This window comes from Hippopotamus amphibius, chromosome 3 (assembly GCF_030028045.1).
Source record: "Hippopotamus amphibius kiboko isolate mHipAmp2 chromosome 3, mHipAmp2.hap2, whole genome shotgun sequence".
Lineage (NCBI taxonomy): Eukaryota > Metazoa > Chordata > Mammalia > Artiodactyla > Hippopotamidae > Hippopotamus > Hippopotamus amphibius.
In genome coordinates this window covers 154,128,526-154,154,028 of record NC_080188.1, presented here as the reverse complement: position 1 = coordinate 154,154,028, position 25,503 = coordinate 154,128,526, and the positions used below count along the sequence as shown (strand labels likewise).

The window sequence follows — 25,503 nt, the reverse complement described above, 5'->3', positions numbered from 1 at the left end:
AAATTATTTGCCCCTCTTATACGTCCCAGGTGAAGCCTCTGTGCTCAGTGCTAAATTGAATTTCTGGCGAAACACTGGATTCTTCAGCTGGTAGATTTCCCCTGAACAGTTCCTTGGCTTGCTGCCTGCTCCTGTCCTTCTAGCTCTTTCAATGCCCTGAAGCTTGTGTTGCTGGAAAGGTCAGGTGTATTAGTTTCTTAGAGCAGACAAGGCTCCCTAAGGGAGGATGAGTACCTTCCTTCCTCAATAGGAAATCCAGTCTTAAGACCCCTCAGAGGCCATCCAGACTGAGATAATTGGCTTGGCTTGTGGAACCATCAGGGAAATGGCTCTTGGGCCACCAGCTGAGCTAATTCTATTTGATAGAATTAGCATTTCTTCCCCTCACTTTTCTCTTGATACAGAGGAAGTACCAGAAACAAGACTTGGGACCAGTGGTTATCTTCTCTGGCCGTGTGTCTGAATCACCTAGATGAGCTTTTGAAAAATAAGATTCCTGAGCCCCACCCTGAGGATGCTAATTCAGTTTAAATTATGGCCGATGGATCTCTGTTATTTTTTCCATTTTAAATAAAAAAAAAATCAAACCTATAGAAAAGTTGAAAGAAAGGTGTGATGACACCCATAGACCCTTTAACTGGAGTCACCGATTGCAAACGTTTTCCTCTCTTCCTTTCTAAATGTAGGTTGATTTTACATGAAGCACTTGAAAGCTAGTCACATTGTAACCTTTTTACCCCTAAATCATTTATGCATCTCCTAATAACGATATTCACCTGTATAAGCACAAAGACGTCATCACACTAACAATTCCCTAATTTTACATGTAGTTGATACTTCATTTCTCCCAGTTTCTAAAATCTTAGAGCTTTGAACTTGAATGTTTGATCCAGGATCAAATGAAGCTTCACATATTCTATTTGATTATTTCTCTGCAGTCTTATTTTACAGCAGATCCACTGCGTTTCTTTTTCATGACATTCATATTGAAGAGGCCATTCGTCTTGCACGTCTTGTCACAATCATTTCCACATGATTAGATTCCTGAGGAGTGAATCAAATATTTTTGACAAGAGCCCCATGATAATGATACATACTTACTGCATGACCCCAGGAGGCACGATGTCGGGGTAACCCACTCACTGTTGATAAGCTTGATCATCTGGTTAATGTGGTGACTGCCATCTCTCTCCAGTGGTGTACTTGAAAGTATTTTCCTTTTGTAATCTGTGGGCTGCTGCTTTGTGATTACCTGGTTTCTGACAAACTTTCACAAGTCTTTTGGAACTCATCATGATCTTTGCCTTATTACATGTTGGGGATTGCAAGATGATGGATTCCTTAAATTCACTGGTAAAAATATTTATTATTCATATTTCTTTTTGACTGCGTTGGGTCTTAGTTGTGGCACACGGGATCTTCGTTGAGGCACGCAGGCTCTTTGTTGCGGCGCACGGGCTCTTTCTCTAGTTGTGGCGTGTGGGCTCTAGTTTGTGGCACACAGTTTCTCTAGTTGAGGCGCACGAGCTCAGTAGTTGTGGCATATGGGCTTAGTTGGCCTGTGGCCTGTGGGATCTTAATTCCCTAGCTAGGGATCAAACCCACGTCCCCTGCATTGGAAGGCTGATTCTTTACCACTGGACCACCAGGGAAGTCCCTAAATTCCTTTTTGTGTTTATTACCCTGCATTTTTCTGGAAGGAAGTGCTATTCTTTTTATTCTTTACTTTTGGGGTTTCAATGGATTCTCTTTTTTATTCAGTGAATTATATATAATCCATCACTGTTGTCATATATGTGATGTTCAAATGGTTCCCAGTTTTGGCCAGGAGTCCCTTCAGGCCAGCTCTTTTGTCCTTTTGGTGTGGTCCCATTTGACTTTGAACATGTCCTTGCTACAGCAAGATGTTTCAGATGCACATATGGACTTTCTTTTTTCCAAGCCTGAATCTCCAAGGGACTCTGTTTCTCCAAGGGTCTGTGGTTCCTTTTAATATGGGGAGTAGTATTTAGAAACCATGGTCTGGGTGTTAGATGTGCTCATTGCCACTGCAGAGTCACTGCTTCTAGGCCATTTGAGTGTCCTAGGTATATGTAAATCATGAGTTCAAAAGTATCTTTGTATTCCAGAGGTTTTGTAGATAATTCTGGTATATAGCCAAGGTTGAGAACCACTGGCCTAGACTCATGCATAGAGAGTCTAACTATTGCTGTTATTTTGAAAAGATCTTAAATTTAACATATACCCTTGCACGCATTCTCTCTACCTCAGATGAGATATCGTTCAGAAGACCTAGGTTCTGGCCGCACTTCTGCTATCAGCTGTGTAATGGGGCAGGCTAACTGACCCTTTGAAATGCATGATTGTAAGGATCAAACGAGATCCTGTGAGTGAAACTGCTCTGTAAACTGAACCAGACATGCATGAGTTGGGAATGTCACTCACGAAGCTTATACTTCAGTCCTGGATACTTTGCTGAAGCAGTCAGGAGAGAGCTTGCTCTGCTTTGAAAGAGGACCATAAAACAGTAATATTGCATTGCTGAGGAGGATTGAGGGGTACAGTAATTCCCATTTTACAGATGGAAAGACTGAGACCCGAAAAGAGCTATATAACTTCTCCAGCATTCTGTTGTAAGGCAGTAGTTGAGCACAGGATGGAATATTGTACGACTCTAGATTTACAGCCCTCTGTGCATTGGATTCTTGAATTTTGACTCTGAGGATGAGGGGATTGAACAGGGAAGAGAATAAAAACCCCCTAGAAGTATTAGTGCAGACCAAAACCTAATTTAGTTCTTTGAATTTTATGCACATGGTGTGCCTCTGGAGGATCAAGGAGATGTTGCCTGGACTAAGATTTGGGCTCCAGAGTGGCCAGTGCTCCCGGCAGTTCTTTGGGTGCAAAATAGGAGGGACGAGGCTGTGTGGTAACTACCACTATCTGTGTGGCCCTGCTGGGGGCTCGCCGTCAGCCTGGGCTTCTCATGCTGAGCAGGCCCTGGGCACACAGCTTGGCATCGAGTAGTGGGGCCTCTGCTCACTTTGCTTTCCCTCTTCTTTGAAAAAGCTGTCAGATTCGGTCAGCATGGAGCCCTGGCTGCTTCACACTAAAAGCAGGCAGGGCTCCATGAACACTTATACAGCTGCATACGTGTATCACGTGTCTCAGGCATAACAGAAGTTGTGATACATGTCTAATGCATGAGAAGGTTGCAGCTGGAAAATGTGACTAGAAACTCAAATTCTTTTGGCTGCTGTGAGCAGAGGCTAGAGGCACCTGCTCACCAGGTGGCGACCACTATATCTCTCCAGGGAGAAGACTTCCTTTGGGTACTGTTGAGTCAATACAGGTATCCCCTGCTTTTTGAAGTTCACTTTCCACCACTTTGGTTTTACGGGAAACCTACATTAGTACCTGTTTTTTGCTAACCGAAAGGAATCTAAAGAGGATTTTCACTTTTCAAGAAAAGGTAATTGCTTCCTTGCTTTACACCATTTCGGCTCAAGAAAGATTTGTAGGAACACTCTACTTTTGAGTAGTGGGAGAAACCTATACCTCAAATGTCTTAGAAATGAGGGAAGCTTGGAGTAGTACCATCTCATAAGCACTGTTTACGGCTCATCCGGTTAGGTAAAGCCAGTCAGGCCAGGAGAACACCTGCCCTACTCTGCTGAGGCCTGCCTTAAAGTTGCTTGGCCTAATTTTTCTCCCCTCCCAGGACTGAATGAAGCAATATGGACTGTGTGTTGTGACTTCCTTAGAGTTGACTGTATGAAGGGTGAAGGTACTGGATAAAAGCCTAGGGTTAGAGAACAGGACAAGGATATACTCTTTAGTCTGAGGATAAAAACACCCAAGCTGCTGCCAGCTGCCTCAGCAGGTTGAGAAACCATCTTTATTTAAGAACTGCCCGCTACCAGAGTCAATAAATAACTACCATTACAAGAAGTGTAAGACAGACAGACAGTAGGTCAGTGGGAAGGGGTCCATTTTAACAAAAACTGAGTTGTCAGTGGTCCAATGAAGCCCCAACCCTGGCCCAGCCATGAGCTTTTCTAAGCTATGCGGGCCCTGGAGGGGGTGGGTCAGTTGGAGTCTGGGGTCCAAAGCAGGGTGCACCCCACCTGAGGGCACGAGGCTTCTTAGGGCTCTGGGGAAAGCTATCTAACCCATTTTTTCCCCCTCTCCAGTTTCCCTTTATTGTCCTGCCTTCCCAAAGCCTATAACATATATACAGCTACCAGGCCCCTCTTTCCATGGAGCTCTTTGTTGTTCCTTAAAATTGCCTATCTAATTCCTCATGCTACTCCAGGAGCCTCTCTGGCAACCCTGCTCATCTCCAAGATGAAGCCCAGATGAGGTCTGAGCCAAGGAAATAGGGTACCACATCTGTGCCTCAAACCCAGGTTTGAGGATACTGCTATCCCTCCAATACAGAGGATCCCCAGTAGGCTGTCACATTCTGAGACCAGGAAGAACACAGAGAGTCCTCTAGCTGGGAAAGAGGTGAAACATTCTAGAGCCAGTTCGGGCTCTTGCCCAGACTAGACTAGACTGGCTCCTGGGACTGCCAAGAGGCAGCGGTATATGCTGGGAAAAGGACACCTGGGGTGAGTCTTCCCCCATAGTGACTGTAACTGCAGTCACTCCTCCCACACTCTCATACACAGGGGCCCCAGCGGGTAGGAGCTCCAAGACTCTTCCTGTGCTGAGCACCTTTCTATTCCAAGAATCCCAGCCCTGAAGGACACTTAACAGTGTCCCCTCCAGTCTTCACCTAACCTAGATGCCAGGCCCAACAGCTGTCAAAATTCCTCAAAGGTCCCTAGAAAAGGAAGGAGCCTCTCAATTACTCACTCCTGGGTCTCCTCACAGACATTTTTTCTGATGTCTCTCCTGTCGTTTTATCAAAAAGAGCGCCCGCCCAATGGCCCTCATGTTCCCTGGCACCACCTGTATCATTTGATGCCCTGGATGAAAGTAGGTAACCTGACCACGCTGGGCCCTGAGACTCCCTTTGAAGAGAGCTGCCCTTCCCGAGGGGTGAGGTATACATTGGGACTGTTAGAGCAACCAGGACCCAGGGGCCAGGGCAAAGGGCCCTATAGGTGGAGGCCCAGTGCACGCAGAAGAGAGACTCTCCTGAGCCCTGAAGCACTGCCTGCAGGCTGGCTCTGTCCCTAGTCCGCAGGCACTTACTGGCCGCTGAGCTGCAGGGTGAAGCACTTGTTTGTGGCTGTTTCCCCTTGGTTGTCTGTCTGGGGCTTGGCGTGTGAGAGGGGAGAGATCCGGGATCGAGTTGTGACCGCAGTAGGAGCCAGCCTCAGCTCTGAGCAGAGGAGGTGACAGGGTAGGAAGGGACTCTGGAAGCTGTCTCATCTTGCCCTCTGCCTCCACGCAGGCTCCCGTGCAGCCGCCTCGCCAAGAGGCTGTTCCACTTTACATGCCTGCGTGTCCTCAAGTCACCTACTGTCTTAGTCAGTCTTACTCAGCACTCTACCTGAAGTCTCTGCCTGCAGGAACATCTGTTTTAATCCAGTTCTGTGTCCCCCAAAGATCTCCGTGCACAGGGCTTAGGTTTTCTTGAGGCCAAGTTTTCCTAGTTAAAACACCCCGGGTTTCCCAGAGGGTCTGTCTGCCTCCACAGAATTAAGACGCTTAGTCATATCTCTTGCCTCAAGCGAGCTTAGGGGCTGCAGCCTCCAGCCGCACAGGTGGGGTCCTGTGCCAAACCAGCTCAGCCCTGCTGGCCCAGCATCTAGGCACCTGTCCCTTTGCTTCTCCTGCTGCAGCCAAGACAGGGAGGAAAGAATCAGCTAAACCTTGGAAGAAGGTTTCCTACTTTCAGCATCCCCTTTCTGATAGAGCTGGGTACAGGCCAGATCACAGCCATGGGGGACCATGATGGATGCTAGCCAAGTTTGGGTCCCTGCAATGGAAGAATGGTCACTCAGCTGAGCCCCCAGCACGTGCATGGGGGTGAAGGATGGGAGCAGGTGAGGCGGGTTTGATTGGATAGCTCCAGGGAGGCAGTCCTGGGCCAGGGCAGGGTGGTGGGTACAGTTGTGGCAGGGAGAAGGCATGTGAGCTTAACGTTTTTAAAAAATTGTAGTGGCTAAACATCAACATAAACCTGCCCAGGAAAATAGAGCAGGACTTAAAAATTTTAAAAACCATAACAAAATAGAGCTCTAACTGTAAACTACAGAAACCAGGCTCAGGGGGCCTGTCCCCTACAAGATGCCTGTCCCGCTGCTCCTATACGTGAAGGGCCACCTGTCACAACATAGGCTTTGTTGTGCCTATGTTGTGCCTGGTTGTGCCGCCACTGCTGCCTGGATTCGGGGAATCCCTGTCCTTGCTTTGCCTCTTTTCTTGGAGCAAGGGTAAGGGGAGCAGGGGGCTTCAAGTCAGCACTGCATATTAAGGTCCCAGCAGAAGCTAGGCTCAGAAGGCAAAGAAAGACGAGGTCTCCTGTAGTCTGCATGTGCCCAGCCATGCCAGTCATCCTACCATCACCCACCTGAACCTGTTGAAGCAGAATTTTCATAGCCCACTGCCTTTCTTAACCACCTTCTTAACCAGGTCATAGCCATTCAGCACTAACCCCTTCCTCTGGATAGACAGATAGACAAAGAGCCTGGGACAGGCAGGTGGGAGAAGAGTGCTATCCCAGCCCCGTCACTGACAGGCTGTGTGACCTGAGGAAGGTCCTGCCCCTTCCAACCTCTGTTTCCTCATCTGTAGAGTGGGGGCTTGGGCACAGTGAGGTCTAAAGCCTCCTCCAGCTCTGATGTGCTGTGACTGGTAGTACACCCAGAGCGCAAGCTAGGATGTCCCATTTATTTACCCCTTCGTCTTCTGGGGAAATGCAAAAGAGCATCCAAGGCAGCCTGGGGGACGGGTCGCCAGATGGCCCAGAGTATTCCTGGGAGCAGGTAGGGCCATGTTTATCCTTTGCCCTTCTCAGAAGACTCCTGACTCCAGACACAAAGAATTACTGTTGCATTCTGCTGGAGGAAGATGGTGGGGGCACTCCTGCCTCCTGCCCAAATCCTGGAGGAACTGTGATGGGTCTTGGTGTGGTGGGGGACCTCCCCAAGGCAAGCCCTTTAGTCACCCAGCCACCTCTAGTGGCTTCTGTCACTGAGGTGACAGGGTTGGGTTGGCAGTGTTGGCTAAGAGGGCAATGTCACCTGGATTGTGACTGTGCCTCAGGCCAAGTCTGGTGCCCCTTTCCACCAGGAGTCCCAGCCTCTCAACCCTTCTTGGCTCCCACCCTAGAGCTGCAGGGGCTCAGGCTTCCAGCCTCAGACACCAGGGCACTGGTTCTCAGCCATCTGGGGCCGAGAGGTAGCAGGGGCCTCCAGGGATTCATCAAGGCCGATGTTAGAGTCCAGCCGTGCTGCCCTTTCAAGAAGAGAAAGTAGGAGAGTCCTTGGTCCCCAGGTTTGGCCCTCTCCTTAGACCAAGGGATGCTGCTGTTTATGCTTTGTCCCACCTCAGCCCGTTCCTGTCCAGTATTCCCGGGCTTAGGACTCCGCTCTCTGGGGCAGAGTCCATATGCGGTCCCAGAGTGCCATCTTTGTTGATGTGCAGATACATGTTAAACCCCTTTCTTCCTGTAGGCCTTCCTTCCTTCCAGGCACCCTAGAAGGTCCAGGCATAGGGTTCAGTATCATCATGGAAGTTACTGCCTGGTGCCTCGATTTAAAGGGAAAAAATCCTCACATGGGTTCTATCCTGTGGCAGGATATGAAATATCCTGCCTCCTACAAAAAGGGCACTGTTTTAAAGTAGGTAGTTAAAACCCGCCATTCTCAGGCACAGTGTTGGGCCACCTTGGCATCGGGAAGGGACTGGGGCCAGCTGGCTGTGTCCATCGGAGGTGGGTGTCCAGCTGTGGCAGAGAGGGAGGGGTGCCGAGATCAGAGCTCCAGGTAGCCTATGAGGATCAGCGTTGCCACGGAGTGATAGAGGACGGTGCCAGGATGTGGGGCTGGACAGACTGCCGAGTTCTCCACCATCATGCTTGTGCCTGAAACCAGCAGGCGGAAATGGGCTGAGTGGGCTGGGCCTGGACCTGCTCATCCCTGTCCCACCCTCAGGACAGAATCCAGACTTTTCCTAAAGGAGACTCACAGAGGGCTGGCTTCAGGACTGGGAAGTGTTCTCAGCCCTTGTTCTGCCGCGTTTTGTAGGACCTTTGCTGTTATTCCCGTGAAAGGAGTGCACTCACCTCTCTGCGCTCAGGGATGCTCGGGAGTGGGAAGGAGGGGCAGCGAGGGCAGTTCCGGGGCTACTTTGCATTTGGTTCCTGTCCACCGCCTTTTTCCCCCTTGGGGACTGGCTGAGCTGGGGTTTGGCTTGGGTGGGAATGATTCCTGCCTCAGGCATCTGGATGGACCCTGATACTCCTGAGGGATAAGGAGAGAGACAGCACCTCCATTCTTCACGATGTGGACTTCTGCTGGGACCCCATCTCCTCCTGGCCCTGTGGTCCGAATCTGCACAACGGCATGGCCGATGTCTTCAGGAACTGCAATTTCTATCCAGTTCTTGCTGGTGAGGTGGAGCGTGGGAGTCGGGTGTAAGTCATTCTGGTACAGCATCTGTGGGAAGGGGGTTAGCCAGGCGGAGTTTCCTTACACCAGGACTGATTCTTCTCTTCCCTGGCTCCAGGAATGGGAGGAGCCCATATGGTTCTGGGCGCTTGAGGTCCTGCCTCCTCACCCTTCCCGTTTCCTGTTGACCAGGACCCGGCTCTTGAACAAGCTCCTCACTGGGACAAGAAAAACTTGCAAGCAGCTGAAATGCTTTTGCAGACTCCTTAGACCAGAAGGACCCCCAGACTTCACCCAGTCCATCACTGCCTCCATGAACCCTGCCTTTCTGCAGTCATACCATTTTCTTCTAGTCTCTACTATATGCTCCCTGAAGAACCACTCATGTATTTCAAGCCTCTCACAATCCCAAACTCTTTGCTTGTGTCTAACTCAGATCCTTCTTGCTAGAAACTGCAGCTCCCTTGTGTCTGCTGGAAATACAAATGAGCTGTTCCTCAGCGTTCAATGCCTGGTTGATCCCTTCCTTACCTTATAGCCTGTGACTGCAGACTCATTGCGGAGCGGGACCACAGGGTCCCACTTAATACTAAGACTGGAGCTCGAGAAAGTCCAGGAGATGTTGCCAGGGGGTCGCCGTGGAGCTGCCAGAAGAGGGAAAGAGTTGGGAGACTTCCTGTTTCCCCACCACTCAGCCCTTGCTTTTAGCCAGCCTTTTTTTAGATGTGTGCCCACAGCAGTTGTACCCAGAACATTCTGTCACCACTGCCTGAGAAACAAACTCCAACAAAGGTCGGAGAAGAGAGAGGCACTTCAGAGGCCATGAATTCCATTCCCTTACTATCATTAGATGCGCTGCCTTGTTTCTGTCCAGCCCAGGGCTTGTGGGCTGGAGCATTTGTCTTTCAGGGAAGGAGTGATCCTAGAGGCACTGCCCAAAATACACCCCTCCACCCCCACCCCGGCTGACACACTCACGGGGCTTCATGGTTGTAGCATTGGCAGAAGGGCTGGCAGGCCCAGTGCCAGCCCGGTTGTAGGCCCGCACAGTCACGTGGTACTTGGTGTTGGGGTGCAGGCCAGCGACTAGGGCACTGGTGTCCAGTCCTGCTGTCCTCACTCGGTCAGCGGCTGCTTCTTTGTCCCCGGCTTTCCAGTAGCGGATCTGAAGGGGGTCGGGGCACCCTAGGGTCAGCAGTCGAGCCCAGGACCTCAGGGCTACCCTGACCCTGGCTCTGGACACCTACAGCCTGCTCCTCTCTGGCCCTTGTACCTCAGTCTCAGGTCTCAGAACCCAGACGCTGGGTGGTGAGCTCTAAGAGAGCAGGGACAAGTCTGTGTGAGACACTGCTCCCTTCTCGGTGCCCAACAGAGCGCCCAGTCCAGGGAGAGGGTTTAATCTGTGGGCTGAACGAGAGAGCGGGTGGGTGGGCACAGACTCAACCTAGTGATGGCCTGCTGAAACCAGCCCCATTTAATTAACTCAGGGAATCCTCTGGGGACTCTGTTAAAGGCTATGAAATACATATTTGTACTTGCAAAGCAGTCCCCCAGCCCCGACTCCAGCAGGCTTGTGATGACTGCCCAGTAAATGCAAACCCATTGTCACAGTCCTCGTAACACCAAGACCTTCTAGATATTCTTTCAAATCAAGGGCAGAGTTTGGAGCTATCTCTCAGTGGGGCTTGCCCAACCTGTTGTGCTAAAGCCCAGAGCTGACCCTCCTGAATGGAATCGACATCACTAGCAAGCTGATGCTTCCTTAGACAATGACACTTCCTGCTTGTCCTTCTTTGCCTTCCTCTTCCTCCCTCTCACTCTCCATCTATCCAACGTGTACCCCCAGTGTGGAGTCATCCGTGAGCCCAAGGCTCAGGTGAGAAACTGCTGGGCCCAGAGTTCCTCAGGGACAGGATGATCAGCTGGTACACAGAGGAGGCCATGCTGTCCTCTACAGCCCCGAGGATGCCAGGCTCACTGGGCTCTGGCATGAAAGGGGCAGGCCATGCCCCTTCCAGAACCCGCTCCTCCTCCCTTGGCTCCCACAGAGTCCAGTGCTGGCTCTAGCCAAGCAGTAACTTCAAGGCTGTCCACAGGCATCGGCCGGAGGGGCTTAGCTAAGTTTGCGTCCATGGCGCTGCACAGCCTGTGTGCTGTGTGCCGGGTTAGTGAGTGAGAGATTCTGGGAGGAAGACTGCGAGGTGCCCCCGCACCTTGACCCCCGCACCCCTTCCTCTCCCAGCCCAGGTTGGTGCTCACCTCGTACCCCAGGAGGATACCATTCATGTCCTGCTGCACGGGTTCCCAGGTCACGTTCATCTCTGAGGATGAGACCCCTTTGGCCCAGACCTTGGTAGGGACCACCCTGGGCTCTGAGGACCGACACAGAATGGGTTTGGATTCCCAGGGCCTCCCTGTGTTCTACAGAGCAGCTGCCAACTGGGGCTGCCCTCGCTTAGGACTTTAAGAAGCCCAGGGTGCAGGGTGAAGGCCCTGTGGGGGTCCCTAGAGCATTTCCTGGGGCCCACTTCTCTTCCCAGTGAGCCTCCCTCCTCCAGGCCTGAGGGCAGACAAGGCAACAAGGGCTAGAAAGGAAGCCAATGGCTTAGAAGCCAGGTGTCCTCTCCACTCCACCTTCGGAACCCCGAAGGGCTGTGGGGAACACTCCCCTACCCTACACCCCACGAACAAGTTGCTGCGGTGGGCATGCCTGGTGGGCCCCGGGGGCAGCCCACCTTCCTCAGCCGAGTACACGAGCGCGGTGAGGCTCTCGGGCCCGTCCCCGCGGCGGTTGTAGCTGCGGATCTTCACCTCAAAGGGCGTGTAGGGCCGGATGCTCTCGTTGCTGTAGACGAAGTACTGGGCGTCGGCGCCGGGCACCCGCGCGGTCTGCCAGCTAGTGCTGCCCTGCCTGCGGAAGGACAGCAGGTAGCCGAAGCCGTCTCCGTTCTGGTACTCCCGGGACATGGGCTGAGGGGCAAGAGCGTGGCGTGGGCGAGGGGCCGCGGCTGCGTTTCCCTGCCCATCCTCCAGCCCCGCCCGGCCTTCACCCAGGGGGGCGGCCCCAAGGCTGCCGCGGGTCCATCCTGCAGTGGGTGCAAGGGGAGGGGAGGGACCTTGTGTGCTCTGCAGTCAGGACCGTGCAGTGGCTCTGTCTGGGTCCTCTCCGCACGGTGTCAACTCCGGAGACCAGTCCCGCCGGGTGGGGGTGGGGGTGGGGTAGAAGTTGTCCCCCTCAGAGAACTGCAGGCATATTCCTGCCTCTGTTCTTGCAGCTTACCGTCCAGTTGACAATGAGCTCTCCGGGGGCTCCACCACCTCCACTGAGACCTGAGGGTGCCACCGAGGGGGCTGTCAGGGCCAAGGGACACAGGCAGTTAACAGGCAGTGAGGGAACAAAAGCCCCGAGGCTAAGCCCGAAAAGCATCCTAGGGCAAGCACACCCTTCCAGGGGGCCCTGGCTACATGCCGATAAAATGGACAACCTAGAAGAAACGGACAAATTCTTAGAAAGGTACAATCTCCCAAGACTGAACCACAACCAGGAAGAAATAGAAAATATGAACAGACCAATTACCAGTACTGAAATTGAATCAGTAATCTAAAAACTCCCAATAAACCAAAGTCCAGGACCAGATGGCTTCACAGGTAAGTTCTACCAAACATCTAGAGAGGAGTTAACACCTGTCCTTCTGAAACTATTCCAGTGGGCCCTGGTTTTGTCCTTCAAGAGTCCCACTGGATGTGGGCTTTGGAGTCAGGCAGACCTGAGGTCAGATTCCACCTCTGCCACTTACTAGCTGTGTTTCTCTGGTCAAGTTACTTAACCTCTCTGAGCCTCCGATTCCCCTCTCTGTAAGATAAGGATAATAATGTTTCCTCAAAGGCTGTAAGAAGAATAAAATTAAATGAGACAGTGGCTAGCATGTACATATAGTATACACTCCATAAACGATCCTTATTCTCACTCCTCTTGTTGGTTTAAACTAAGTAACAGAGACCAACTCCAGTTTGCTTAAAATTAAGGGGAATAAATAATACAGAACTGCAGTTAGTCCAAAAAACATTTCTTTTGGGTTACAGGGTGCTTTATTTATTTTTTAAATTTTAGTGGCAGATTTAATTTCTTAGTTGTCTCTAGTATTCAAAAGGTTGATATTAAATTAAGAATGTATCCAATTAGGTTGTGAAGCTTGGCAGAGATACAAAAATATTTCTGCAGATGATCCAGCAACTGGAGACTTATCACTTGGTTCCAGTGATAGTTTAGGGCCTTCTCATTTGCAAAGGGGACTGAAACACACTACCCATTTGATCCTGTGAGGTGGGTGTTAATATTACCCTTTTCGAGACGGAAAGATTGAGGCCCATTGCAGTTAAATGACTCGCCTAAAGTCACATAGCTAATAAATGTCACAGTTTGAATTTGAACTCAGCTCTTCTGATTTAAAAGCTCACCATCTTTCTTCTGCATCATAGCTATCTTTGCTCAACTCCTGCATACTACAGTGAAGGAGACCACTCCTCACCCTTTAACTCTCCAAGAAGTTCAATCAAAGAAAGTGCTCCTTCTGGAATTCTTTATTCAGGAGGGGTACCAGTTAAAAATGTTGAGTGATTCTAGAAAGAGCCTGGAGAGTCAGCCTGGGGCACATGGAGAGCCATGTTTCAGGGACACAAAAAGGCAGACCCTCCTTACACATCCAGTGGGGAAGGCCTGGGGTGGGGATGGGGGGGCGGAGGGGGGGTGCGGCGCGGCGGCAGAGAAGGGGCGGTAGCACCTGATTGCATGCTGCTGGTCTTGGGATCCCAGGGCTCTCATTCTAGGCCTTCACTCTTCCCTTCCTTCCCCACTCAGGTTCTGATACCTACCTGTCTTTCAGGGAGGGTTGTGGGTCCACTCCTCCTGCTCCCAAAGAAACCATCTAAAGAAGGACTTAGAGACACTGGCTGCTTACCTAGTGCCTGCGTAACACACACACACACACACACACACACACACACACAGCGCTTCCTCATTAACTGATTCCTGCTGCTCGTGCACTTCCAGGAAGGATATCTGCCCACCACCCCATGGTCCTGGGTTCAAGTGTGGCTCTGCTCGTGTGACCCTTCCTTCCTCCAAGCTTTGGTTTTTCCACTTTTTTTTTTCAATTAAACCTGTTACTTTGAGATAATTGTAGATTCACATGCAGTTGTAAGGTTGGCCTATTTTTTAAATGAGGGGTTTGGACTGGATGGTTTCCAGCCCTGACAGGCCGTGGCCCAAGAAATAGTACACTGTGCAGTGTAGTGGCCTTGCCCTGACTTGTGTTCCTTTCTGCTCTGTTCTGTTAGCATCCGGAGTCTGGTGAGCAGGGCTGGAGCTCCGTGTAATTGCTGCTTGCTTGGGGCTCCCTTTGAGGAGGGCTAGAGTCTGTGCCCTGACATTACTTCTCACCCAGGGCTCTGACCTGCTTCCTTGGTCCGGATTTTGCTGGAGGGCCCACTGGGCTCTCCAGTGCCCAAGATGTTGCTGGCTAAGACCCGGAACTCATAGTCCATCCAGGGTGTGAGGCCCAGCACCTGGGCAGTCTCGGCGTTGCCCTCGATGTTGGCGGGATCTGCAAGGCACCAGGGAGTCAGTATTCTGCATTCATTTACTGGTCTGGATGGAAAGGGCAGGGACTGGGTATGAATCACTTTTTTATACCCAGCTCTCATGGTGGCGCCTGCTATATACAAAGAGTTCAATACCTTTTTCAGAAATGATTGGGAAACTAGTAGACCTCCTGCCTTGCAGCCTTTGTAAGATGCCGTGTGCACCCCACATCCCCACCAGTGTTTTCACTGCTCCATTAATAATCCTGCCCGTGCTTCAAGGGTGCAGACTGAGTGCCACTCCCTCCAACTCTCTCCCCATTCTTCTGCCTATGTGGCCATCTTCCCTAATGGCCTGGGAACTCCCTGCAGGCAGGGGGCCTACACTTGTCCCTCTTTGAAGCTCCAGGCTCAGTCTTGGCCTCTGACCCCTGGCGCCCCACCTCCAGTACACAGCCAGGCCTAATCAGTACTGACCTGGGTGGGGCCTCACACTTACTAGTCCGAACCTGCTTCCACTTCCCTGCAGGTAGAGTGCGCGCTTGCAGGGTGTACTTGGCAATGGGGCTGTGGTTGTCAAAGCCACGGCTCCAGCTGAGCTGGACAGTGCTGTCACCAATGTCTCTCACCACCACGCCTCCTGGGGGACCTGGTGGACCTGCACCAAGAGGTCAGAGCAAAGTGGGTCAGAATTGGGAAGCTTCAAATTTGAGCCAACCTCCTCCAGACCCGCTTGGGCTGGTGCAGTATCAAGAGGGAGCAGCAGAGGGCGCAGCAAACACACCAGGTGGGAGGCAAGGAATGGGGACAGTCATGGGTGGTGGGTAGGGGGGTTTCAAGGAGGGAGGATACGTCCGAGGTTGGAGGGGTCACAGAGGCCCTCACATAGAGATGTGCACAGGTTTCCCAGCACGAGACTTTGAAACTTCTGGCCTCAACAAATTTCTCCAGTCTTGGGATGTGTTTAGGAGTGGATTTTTATAATTTTGGCTTTGGAGGAAGAATAATCTATACATGTAGGACCTGGGAAGATGCACGGGATGGGTTCAGCTCAACAGACGTGTTAGAAGCGCTTCCCACAGCTTTCAGGGAGAGGTGGGAGTTAGGGAGCGAAGGTTAGAAGGAGTGGCCTCTGAGCTGTGGGGGTGGGGGGGGGGAAGCCCCAGCACCTCGGACCAGGACTGTGGCCTCCTTAGATGCACTGTCCACCACCGTCTGGGCCATGCACGTGTACTTCCCACCGTGGCGCAGCTGGGCATTCAGGATGGTCAGATCGCCAACTGTCTCCTTCTGCACACGGGGGACAGGAAGGGGGGCCGGTCAGAGGAAGAGGCCCTGGCTAGTGCAGTGAGTCAAGGGACAGGAGGCAGAGCTCAGAGTCCCCTGCTCTGTTATGTCCACAGACCCCTTGCACCTCAGGTTCCTCTCTGTTCCATGGGAGGCATCAGCTCCTCTCTACTTGGTACCCCTGGGGCACTGGGGATTAAACAATGGTGTTTTACAGAAGACAGTCAAGGATGGTTCAAGTTAATGATATCATCTCCATTGGGGGTCAGGATAACAAGGACAGTACAGGAGTGAGTCTTGGCGGGTGCCTGGAATTCCAGGTTTGCCCCTAACCCTCTCCTAAATGCATAGACTTCGGGTGGAATCCAGGGAACTGCCCATTTGAGGGAGAGTGCTCATGAACTCAGGGATGAGCTTGCCATCATGGCACTCCTGGGGGACGGGGGGAAGGCTTTGGGGTGGTGATGACTAAGGACATCTTGAGTCCCTTGTCTACCCAGAAGGAGGGAGGAGCTCTGGGTTCTCTGGCCTCACGTCTTACCACATTGGCCCTTCGGTAGTGACCCCCAGGCTTGTCGAAATCGATGGGAAAGTCATCCAGCATCCAGATGAAGGTGAGGTCCATGGTGGGGTCATGGGAGGCATGGCACTGCAGGGTCAGGTTATCTCCCAAGTTGATGTCCGCACTCGAGGGGGCTAGAGTGATCTTGGTTGCATCTGCCAAGACAAAGGGCCCCTGAGTGGAAGGGGAAGAAATAGGCCCAGGCAGGGGCAGCAAGGCAAGGTGGGAGGGTCTGTCGTGAACCCCAGGGAAGAGAACAGGCCAACAGTATCCTGACCTCCTAGCAGCCCTACACGTGTGCGGGAGAGAGGCAGGAGCATATCCTGGATGGTGGCAAGGGGAGCGGTGCCAAGCGAAACCAAATCCTGGGGTAGCCTCAAAACCAAACTAGGAGGAACATGGGAACACGAGAGCCCAATTGTGAGGGGGGATGGCGCCCTGTGGTGGCTGAGCCGCCAACCTCCACCAAACCACAGTCCTTACCTCGCACAGACAGGATGCCGGTGCTGTTGGCTTTGCCCATGAAATTCTCAGCAAAGCAGGTGTATTTGCCTTCATCTGACCGACTGATGTTTCTTATGATCAAGGTGCCATCTGGAGTTACAGTCACTCTGCAGCAAGGACAGAGCAGATCTGGCCAACCCAGTGATAGACTATAGTCATGGGAAGGGGACTCACCTCCAGGGAGAGTGAGGGTGAGCAGGAGTTTCTTGGGTGGGGCGGGGCTTGTACCTGCTGCTGTTGACCAAAATCTCAGTGCCTTTGCTCCAGAGCACCACGGCCTTCGGGGCTGCCCGGGGCTGACAGGGGATAACGATCTCTCCCCCACGGGCTGCAGGGATCAGACGCCTTACAGGATTCAGCCTAAAGTCAGGGGCAAGTGCTGGAAGGAAGGGGGAGCGCCCCACAATCACCCAGGGAATCAAAACAGTACCCGTTGCCCTTGATTAAGACGTCACCTGGTTACATGCTGAACATTTCATGTACCCTCTGTGGCCAAACCATGAGTGGCTCCTAGCAGCACCACTTGCAAAATGTCCAGAATCCAGCCCCTTCCCCATCACCCCCACTGCCACCCCCACTGCTACCAAATCTCCGCTGGACTATTGAAAAGCCCCCTAATTAGCTTTCCTGTTTTTGCATTTTCTTTCTACAATCTCTTCTCCACCAAGCTGCCAGGAATATCTCTTTAAAAACACAAATCAGACACTCAGAATGAAGTCCAACGCCTCCCAAGGGCTCACAGAGGAGTTCCCACCTCTCTGATCACATCTTGCTCCACTCCTTCCCTCACGCATTGTGTTCTAATCACCTGGGCCATTTTTTTTTTTTTTGTCCTGTGAAGATGCCATGATTTTTCCTGCCTCAGGACTTTTGCACTTACTATACATTTTGCTTGGAAAGCCCTCAGATCTTCACATGGTTGGTTCACATCCCAAATGTGACTTCCTCAGAGAGGTCTTCCCTGACCATCCCTTCTAACTGGCCCAACTTATCCCCACCACTCTGTGGGGTTTTCTTTATACTGTATTTTTTATGGCTGTCTGAAATTATCTTATTTGTTTGATTTTGTGTTTATTTGCCTCTCTCTCCCCACTGATACTTGAAGGCAGAGACCTTTCTTAGGAGGTGTTGAAGAAATACTGGTTGAATGAATAAATGTCTTAGTTAAGCCTCACTACAACTCGATGAGGTAGGTACCATTCTGTGCATTTTACAGAGGAGGAAACAGACTATAATCTCAAGTTACACATCTAAGGATACTGGACCAGCTGACAGTTACTGGGCACCTGCTATGTGATGGGCAGATTCTTTACACTTTAGCGCCATCATCTCCTTTAATCCCCAGAGCAACTGTATGAGGGCTGGACTATTATTGCCAACATTTTATTAATCAAGAAACTGAGACACCAAGAGATTAATAACTTGCCAAATGTCACATAGGCAAAGGGGCTGCATTAAACCCAAATCTAGTTGATTTGGTTTCCAGTAACTTTTACCACCTTTTTTTTTTCACGGCAGCAGACATTTACTTTATCCACGTCAGATGCAGGTCAAGCCAGAGACCCTGTCCTCTGGGAGCTCTCTGTCTAGTGTCTCATCTCCTGTCTTAAATCCCTGAGTTCTACTCAGAAGCTGTTGGAAAACTAAGGAAAACTGCCAGGTGAGTGTGTGTTTTTAGAACTGCTGCAACTCAGAACTCCTAACACCCCCACCTGGGTGTCCCTGGAGATATCCTCTCTCTCTGGGCCCTTTACCTTGCACGGCCAGCTCGGCACTGGCGTAGATGGTGCCGTGCTTGTTCTCTGCCACACACTGGTACATGCCCGAGTCCTCCAGGCTCAGCTTGGAGAACCGCAAGTCCCCGGCCAGTGCTTCTACCCGAGCCTATGCAGAAGATCAGGACCACTGGAGGACCAGGGTAGGGGCTTAGGGGTGGGTGCAGTGGAGACTGGGCTGCCTGGAGGCAGCTCCTATGCCCAGTCCTATGCAGGGCTGCTTGGAATCCCAGGATACAGAGATTGACCAGGCCTCCCTGCATGTCAGCACACGGAAGCCAGAGGGGAGAGTGACTCACTCCAGACCACGTAGTGCTTGTGTGGCTGAGTTGTGCCTGGACCCAGGTCCCTGGACCCTCCAGTCAGGATTCTATCCAGTTGACCAGCCCAAGGCCATATGACTCTGGGATGCCGAGAAGCACCTAGAACTGCCCTATGGCACCTTAGTTGGCCCAGAGGGGCTGCCAGGGTGTGGGAGGGGAAGGCGATCTGGAGGGTGAGGGAACCAGGTGAGCAGAGGATGGTGTGCTGGGTGTGTGGGAGGAAGCCCCAGGTCTCCTACCTGGGAGGCCAGAGGCTCCCCGTTCCGCAGCCAGCGCACTGTGGGCCGGGGCTTGCCGGCGGCTGCGCATTCCCAGTGCAGGTTGGAACCGATGTCAGCCTCCATGTCTGAGATCACCTTGAGCCACTCAGGCTGAGCTGCGGGGAGCAAGGAAGAGAAAGGCTGGGAATGAGCTGGGAGGAGCTCAGCTAATTAACTGGACTGGATTTGCAGGACTGCAGCTCCTATGTCAGACAGTAGAGGGCGCCAGCAGCATTCTGGGATGGGGTGTGGGGAGAAGCAGGTTCCAGAAAATTGGCACTTTGTGCCTGTGCCATAACTGTTTTAGCAACTTAAATCATTCTAACGCTTTCCATGTGCTTTCTGCACGCCTGACTGAAGCCCTGAACTGGCCACAGCGCTAGCCTCTTCTGGCCCCATACCCGGTGCAATCTGCGGGCAGGAAGGCTTAAGCAAGGGGCCGCTCAGTCTCCTCCCTGACTTTTGGGTCGGCTTCCTCAGGGACAGGAGAAGGCAGGGGCGAGGGTGTCTGGCTCTGTACCCTGCACGATGATGCGGCCCTGGACGGTGTCGCGGCCCTTGGAGTTCTCCGCCTCACACTCGTAGGTGCCCTCGTCCTCGAAGCCTATGTTGGGGATCTGCAGGGTGGGCTCGGCCGTGGCCCACTGCGGGGACAAGGAGCCGTCCACTTTGCGCCACCTGATCCTGGGGACGGGGCTGGCAGTGGAGACAAAGCCAGAGGGGGTGGGCTGAGCTAGGCAGACTCTCCTGTGCCTGCAACTCCTCCTACCCAACCCAGCCACCCACCTCCCCACCCCCCACCTCCCCACCCCCCCACCCCGAGGTGCAGGTGGAAAAGGGAAGCAAGGTCCAGGAAGAGACAGAGGGAGAGCAGCAAGGAGAGGAGGAGGGGCCTCCCCCAGGGAGGCTCAGAGCACAGGTGGTCTGTCCCAGGAAGCTGGCTTTCCCTCCCTGCCTCCACCCTGCACCCTGCACTGGCCTCTTCTGGGCCTGCCTGCCTCAGCAGAGGCCTGCGACCTGGGTCTTTACTGGTCCGGTTCCCCCTCTCCCCAGCAGGGCCTTGCCTCTACTTTTCAAAGCGGATTTAGTTGTTAGTAATCTGTGTACTAAAATGGACTGAGGCATCAGTGAGTCTTAAAGGGTAATGTGTTGCCCTTCATGTGCTTTAAGTATGGATTTTCTGGAAGCCCAATGACTTTCCACGAAGCAGGGGGCATCCTGGGTAACCACAGGAGATATATGACGGAGGAGGGGACCAATGTACAAATCACATTCTTTCATTCATTCTATAGACAGGTATTGAGCACCTGCTATTTGCTTAGCCCTATCGCAGTGAATCCTTTTTCTGAGTAAGATTTCTATTATAAATTTTCTATTTTAAAAGATAACTGTTAGCATCCGTAGAATACTTACTAAATGCCAGATACTCTTCTAAACACTGTACGTATATTAGTTCATTCAGTCCTCATAACAACCTCATGAGATAGGTACTGTTATTAACACTATGCACAGATAGGGAAACTGAGGCACAGAGAGGTTAAGTGGTTTACCCAAGGTCTCCCAGCCAGCAAATGACAGAGCTGGGATTTGATGAGGCAGGCTTGGTTGGGGTCCATGCACCATGCTACCTGCCTCCAGCCTGCGGTGCTGTGTAACCTGAACCTGTCATGCATGGCTGGGAAGACCAAGTGACCTGACATATGTCAGGCCCCTGGTGTGTGTGATGCCTCACCTAGAGAGTTAGTGCCCAGTGAGTGGTGGTTGCTACCCACTGTGGGTCCAGCACTCTGCTAGACCCTGCAAGGGCACCCAGATGCCTGGGAGCTGGCCCTGCCTGTCCTCTCCCTGAGGGGCTCTGAGAGGCTGTGCCCTGCCAGCCCCCTCCCTCCTCCATCACTCACTTCCCGAAGGCGAAGCACTCCAGGGTGACCTGCTGCCCCACCAGCGCATAGGTCTCTGCTGGGAACCGGGCCTTGATGCTGGGGGCAAAGAGCCTGGTGTCTGGGGAGAGAGGCAGTTCGCACATCAGATGCAAATGATCGAGGTCAGGTGCTCCTGTGCTTACAGTCTCAACACAGCTCAGAGCCCACTCTTCCTTGACTCCCTTTCCCCTTGGGCACGGAGCAAGGGTCTGAGGCCAGGTGGCAGGAGGACCCGGGGGTCCTGCCGGACCCTGTGCCCTTTGAGCTGCTTTTCGCAACTTCGAAGGGAAAACCCCCTTTCCCAACGCCCCTTGACCCCTTCAGCTCCCTCCTCCTGGCCTTCCCCGCCGACCCTTACCTTCCGCAGCCAGGTTGAGCTGAGCAAACTTGCTGAAGACGCTCTTGGTGGAGAAGTCCATGTGGCTGGTGGCCAGGCAGGAGTAGTTGCCCAAGTCTGAGGCATTGGTCCGGGCAATGTACAGGTTCCCTGTGGTCTGGGACACGAAGTGACGCCCATCCGTCGGGATGAAGTTGGGGAACTCGTTGAGGAGCCATCGGTAGGACAAGCCTGGGGATGGGGAGTTTGAGGAAACCGGGGGTGCTGGGCTAACGGGGCCACTCTGGGTGGGGCCCCAACTCACTGCTGGGGATCTGTAGACCCTGTCCTGAGAGCCCCCTTGCTCTGAACTGGGGCTGAGGAGAGACCTAGAGGGAAGATGCAACTTTATTCCTGCACTCAGGGAATGCGGTCTACTGGGGAAACTGCTCCTGCCCTTGGGGAACCCCTAGTCCAGCGGGCACCAGAGGGGCACAGAATCATTTAGAGTTGGGACCCAGGGATCGGTGCTTCCAAGGGTCACTCACCACTCTTATTCCATCCCTCTTCCGCTGAGTGACCAGAAGCCTCTCCTGTGCCCTCTGTCTAACATGGCCCAGGGGCCTGACTCACCTGGGTAGTGGGCTGGTGGGTTACAGGGCAACATCACCCCCCAACCTTCGTGGGTTTTCACTGGGTCTCGCTCCTCCTTGGAAAATTCCTGCAGAACTGGAGGTGGAGACAGGGCACTCAGGCACTGTCCTCCAAGCCTGGGGGCCTCTCCCCAGCTCAGCCTCCATGGGGAAATAGTCTCCCGCCCTTTCTGGACACTTTTTCCAGCCCCCTCTTTCTCGCCCCCAAAGTGTCCTAGCATCCCATGGGGCTCACAGCCAAAGCGGAGGACTGCCTCCCTGCTGACAACGGTGCCCACTGGGTTGGAGGCCAGGCACTGGTAGACGCCGGCATCCTGGGCCTTGGTTGGGTTCATGATGACCAGGTTGCCCCCGACCAGCTGGTGGCGGGAGCCTGGCTCCAGCTTCATCTCGGTGCCATTCATCTTCCACCTGCAGCAGGGGTGGAGGGGGGCTGATGTGAGGAAAAGCTGCCTGCTGCCCAGGGACTCTCAGCACCACCGTGGGGATCTCACCTGTAGGTGGCTGGAGGGCTGGCCCGGGCGCGGCATGCCAGTGTCACCTTCTCCTCTGTGGACTCCTCTGGGAATAGCAGACCGAGGGGCTGGTCTTCAAAGACAGGTCCAAAGGTGGCTGGGGACCCCCAGGCGGAGCTCCAAGCTGCAGATGGGGGATACCACCAGAGGTCTCAGGGCCAAGGGGCCAGCTGGAGCCTGGCCTCCAGGGCAACGCTGTCTAGCAGGATTTTTGCCGTGATGAAGTTTCCATTTTCTGCAGTGTCCAGTATGGTAGCCACTAGCCATTGTGACCCTTAAATATGGCTAGTGTGGCTGAGGAGCCAGATTTTTAATTTTATTTGATTATAATTAATTAAAATTTGAATTTCAATAGGTTGGGCAGACCTCATCTAGTCAAAGTAGTTCAGTCAATCACCCCTCCTACACCCAGGTATTGAGTACCTGATGCATGCTTAGCACTGGGCTAGGGACTGTGCAGCAAAATGAGTAAGCCACAGTTCTTCTTTCTCAAGGAGCTTGCCGTCCAGGGAGCAAGACAGAAAACTGACAGTACAAGGAGGCAAGAGCTGTATAGTGGTTTAGGTTCAAGTGCAGGGGACCCTCGGAGTGGAAGCACTCAGGGGACTCACGGAAAAGCTGACCTGCAGGGCATGAGATGGGCCTTGAGAGATGCATGGAAGCCACAGGCTGAAAAGGGGGAGAGAGGAGATGTGGCCCTGGAACCTAGTGCCCCTTCTGGGAGGGCATCCCGAGAGAACATGCTCGGGCTCGGGGCCTCTATTAGCTGCTGCAGGACCCTTCTGAGCCTCAGCGTCTTCACCTGTGAAATGGAAAGAGGATGGACCCCCCCCCCCCCTACAGGTCTGTAGCAGGGTTCAGCCTGGCACCAGATGTGTACTCAGCCACTGTCTCCTGGACCCAAGTAAAGAGCGGGGTGGGGATCGGGAGAAAGGAAGGCTCAGTGGTGGGTGATACAGGTTGTTTTGGGGCATTTGTATAAAATTCCATTGTGACAATCCAAGAGAGTCCCAGAGAAGGGAACCACATCCCCGTGGTCACAGGGCAAGCCTGTGGCATGCGCAGTTCTAGACCTCGGGCTCCTGAATTTGCTGAACAGATGGGTATCCTACATGCAAAGGCCGTTTTCATGTCTGGTCCCCTCCCAGAGCAGATGCCTTGCTCTTCATGTCTCCTGGTCCAGGCTTACTAGGGCAGGGGCTGTGAGGCACAGGGCAGTGTTTCACACCTGCCTCTATTTGCTGACTGGTACAGCCGGGGATACTTTGCCTTTGTGGTGTCAGGCAGGAGCCAGGCCACCCCTAATTGGCTCCTACCCATCAGTGAAGCTGATTTCAGGCCCTCCTTTATGGGTCGTGGAGGGCAGGATCACCATTAACCAATTAGTGCCTGCTCTCCCGGAGCATCCAGCTGTCAGCCCCGGTCCAGGGGTGGGAGTGGGCCCCATGCCACAGCTGAGGCCCAGCCCTGGACCCCTGGGAGCGAGGGCAGCTGTTAAGCAGCTCTCAGAATGAGGAAGGAGGCAGGGCTCCCTGAAATGGCACCCTCCCTCCCCCCCCCCACGGCCCATCACTATCCCTCATTGCCGCCCCAGGCCTCGGAGATGGCGCGCATCATCTCGGCTGGAGAGCCCAGCTTAATCCCACGTTAATGATGGTGGTGGAAGGTAGGGCCCCCTGCCCCAGCTGGGACGGCTGGGAGGGGAGGGAAAGGAGGGGGAGCCAGAGGCAGCCAGGCTGCTGGAAACAACCTTGCATAATAGCAGCTTCCAGGAACTCTGTCTGGATGGCGGGGGGCGGGGGGTGGCTGAGTGGGCCCGGGACACACTGATGCTTTAAGACTGGCTTTCTTCCAGAAAAAAACGCCTTCTCCTCTGCGCTTAGCCATATGCACACCCTCACCCCAATATCCACACCCTCACCCCAATATCCACATATACACGCTTTCCACACCTCTCACGTACACACGCTTCCTTACATGCACACAGACCTCACACATATATACATACATGATTCTGTAAGCTACTCCAGTAGTCAGATATACACGTTTATACACACATCCCTTCCCATGCACATGCGGCTACAAATGTCTCTATATATACAAATAACATTTGTTATTCATAATAACAAAAATAGATGCTATTTACTGAGGGCTTACTCTTTATCAAATACCATGTTCCACATTTCTTTCTCATAACCTCTTTACAAGGTAGGTAGCCATTTTCTTGTCTGGTTAATGTGAAAACTGAGACTTAGAAGGTTAAATAACTTGCTCCAAATCACACAGTGAGAAGGGGCAGATCTAGGAATGTGGACCCTGGCCAGCCTTCCCCCATAGCCAGCGTCCCTAACCACGGGGCTCAGAATTCCTGACCTCCATTTCCCATCGGAACCATCAGAGATGCTGTTCCATCCAGGAGGTACAGAATCAGAATCTCTAGGAGTGAGGCCCAGGAATTGAGATTTTAAAAGGGCCTCATGGGCTTTCTGAAGGGCAGCTAGAGTTGAGAGCCACGGCACTGTGGGTAAGGCTTTCTATACACATTCGTCATCCCTCCGATCAATAACTCACTCACATCTCTACCCTCTCAAACATCCGCAGACGCACCCTCCCTCACCCACACCTCCCTCTGAAGCTACACACACATCCACCCACACGTGCACTTTCACACACACACACACACACACACACACACACACACACACACACACACTCCCAGGCAAAGCCACCCCCTCTGTGTCCTTGTTTGGCATCCTCTCCTGGTTCCCTGTCCTGACAACTTTGCTCCCCAAACACAGGCATCAGGACCTCGCAGAGGAAGGATTTAGGGAGCTGAGAGCATGGAGGGGAAGCCGCGCTGCCCTTCTTTGCACTGGGGTGCAGGAGTCCAAAGCTGCGGCCCCAGGGTAGGTGAGCAGAGACAGCCGAGAGCTGAGGCCCCTTCCTAGGGAGTGGCAACAGCCATGGGATGTTCCACTCCTGCCTCTGCAGCTCCTGGAAGTGGCCTTCCCACCTCTCTGGTCTAAGGACCTTGGAGGCCACCCATACTGCTTGCCTCAGGTGATGGGGTCCCAGCACTGAGGGTGGGGAATGTGGAGGAGCCCTGCTCCATGCAGCATGGGCTCCCCACCCCAGCAGCTCCTCCAGACCTGGGGGGCCCTGGCACCGGATGCTAGGCTTGGGGCTGGGGGCCTGGGAGACTCCTTTATTTCTCAGCAGCCTCACTGACTGGGGTGCAG

At 53.0% G+C, this 25,503-nt stretch overlaps 1 protein-coding gene across 1 annotated transcript in view; it reads right to left on the bottom strand.

The window, feature by feature from the left end:
• Window positions 1–7,250: 7,250 nt before the first annotated feature.
• Window positions 7,251–25,503, bottom strand: part of CNTN2 (contactin 2) — a 28,624-nt gene continuing 10,371 nt past the window's right edge. Inside the window, exons 3-23 of the mRNA XM_057729908.1 lie at window positions 22,244–22,388; window positions 21,985–22,160; window positions 21,730–21,825; window positions 21,139–21,348; window positions 20,760–20,859; window positions 19,379–19,554; window positions 18,838–18,974; window positions 18,255–18,384; window positions 16,729–16,879; window positions 16,480–16,607; window positions 15,976–16,151; window positions 15,317–15,437; window positions 14,647–14,805; window positions 14,021–14,170; window positions 11,848–11,918; window positions 11,303–11,537; window positions 10,827–10,939; window positions 9,546–9,732; window positions 9,099–9,211; window positions 8,447–8,615; window positions 7,251–8,041 (exon numbers count right to left, since the gene is read on the bottom strand). Of these exons, the coding sequence (XP_057585891.1) occupies window positions 7,932–8,041; window positions 8,447–8,615; window positions 9,099–9,211; window positions 9,546–9,732; window positions 10,827–10,939; window positions 11,303–11,537; window positions 11,848–11,918; window positions 14,021–14,170; window positions 14,647–14,805; window positions 15,317–15,437; window positions 15,976–16,151; window positions 16,480–16,607; window positions 16,729–16,879; window positions 18,255–18,384; window positions 18,838–18,974; window positions 19,379–19,554; window positions 20,760–20,859; window positions 21,139–21,348; window positions 21,730–21,825; window positions 21,985–22,160; window positions 22,244–22,388 (3,053 nt within the window). The 3' untranslated portion in view covers window positions 7,251–7,931. The remainder of the gene's footprint in view (window positions 8,042–8,446; window positions 8,616–9,098; window positions 9,212–9,545; window positions 9,733–10,826; window positions 10,940–11,302; window positions 11,538–11,847; window positions 11,919–14,020; window positions 14,171–14,646; window positions 14,806–15,316; window positions 15,438–15,975; window positions 16,152–16,479; window positions 16,608–16,728; window positions 16,880–18,254; window positions 18,385–18,837; window positions 18,975–19,378; window positions 19,555–20,759; window positions 20,860–21,138; window positions 21,349–21,729; window positions 21,826–21,984; window positions 22,161–22,243; window positions 22,389–25,503) is intronic.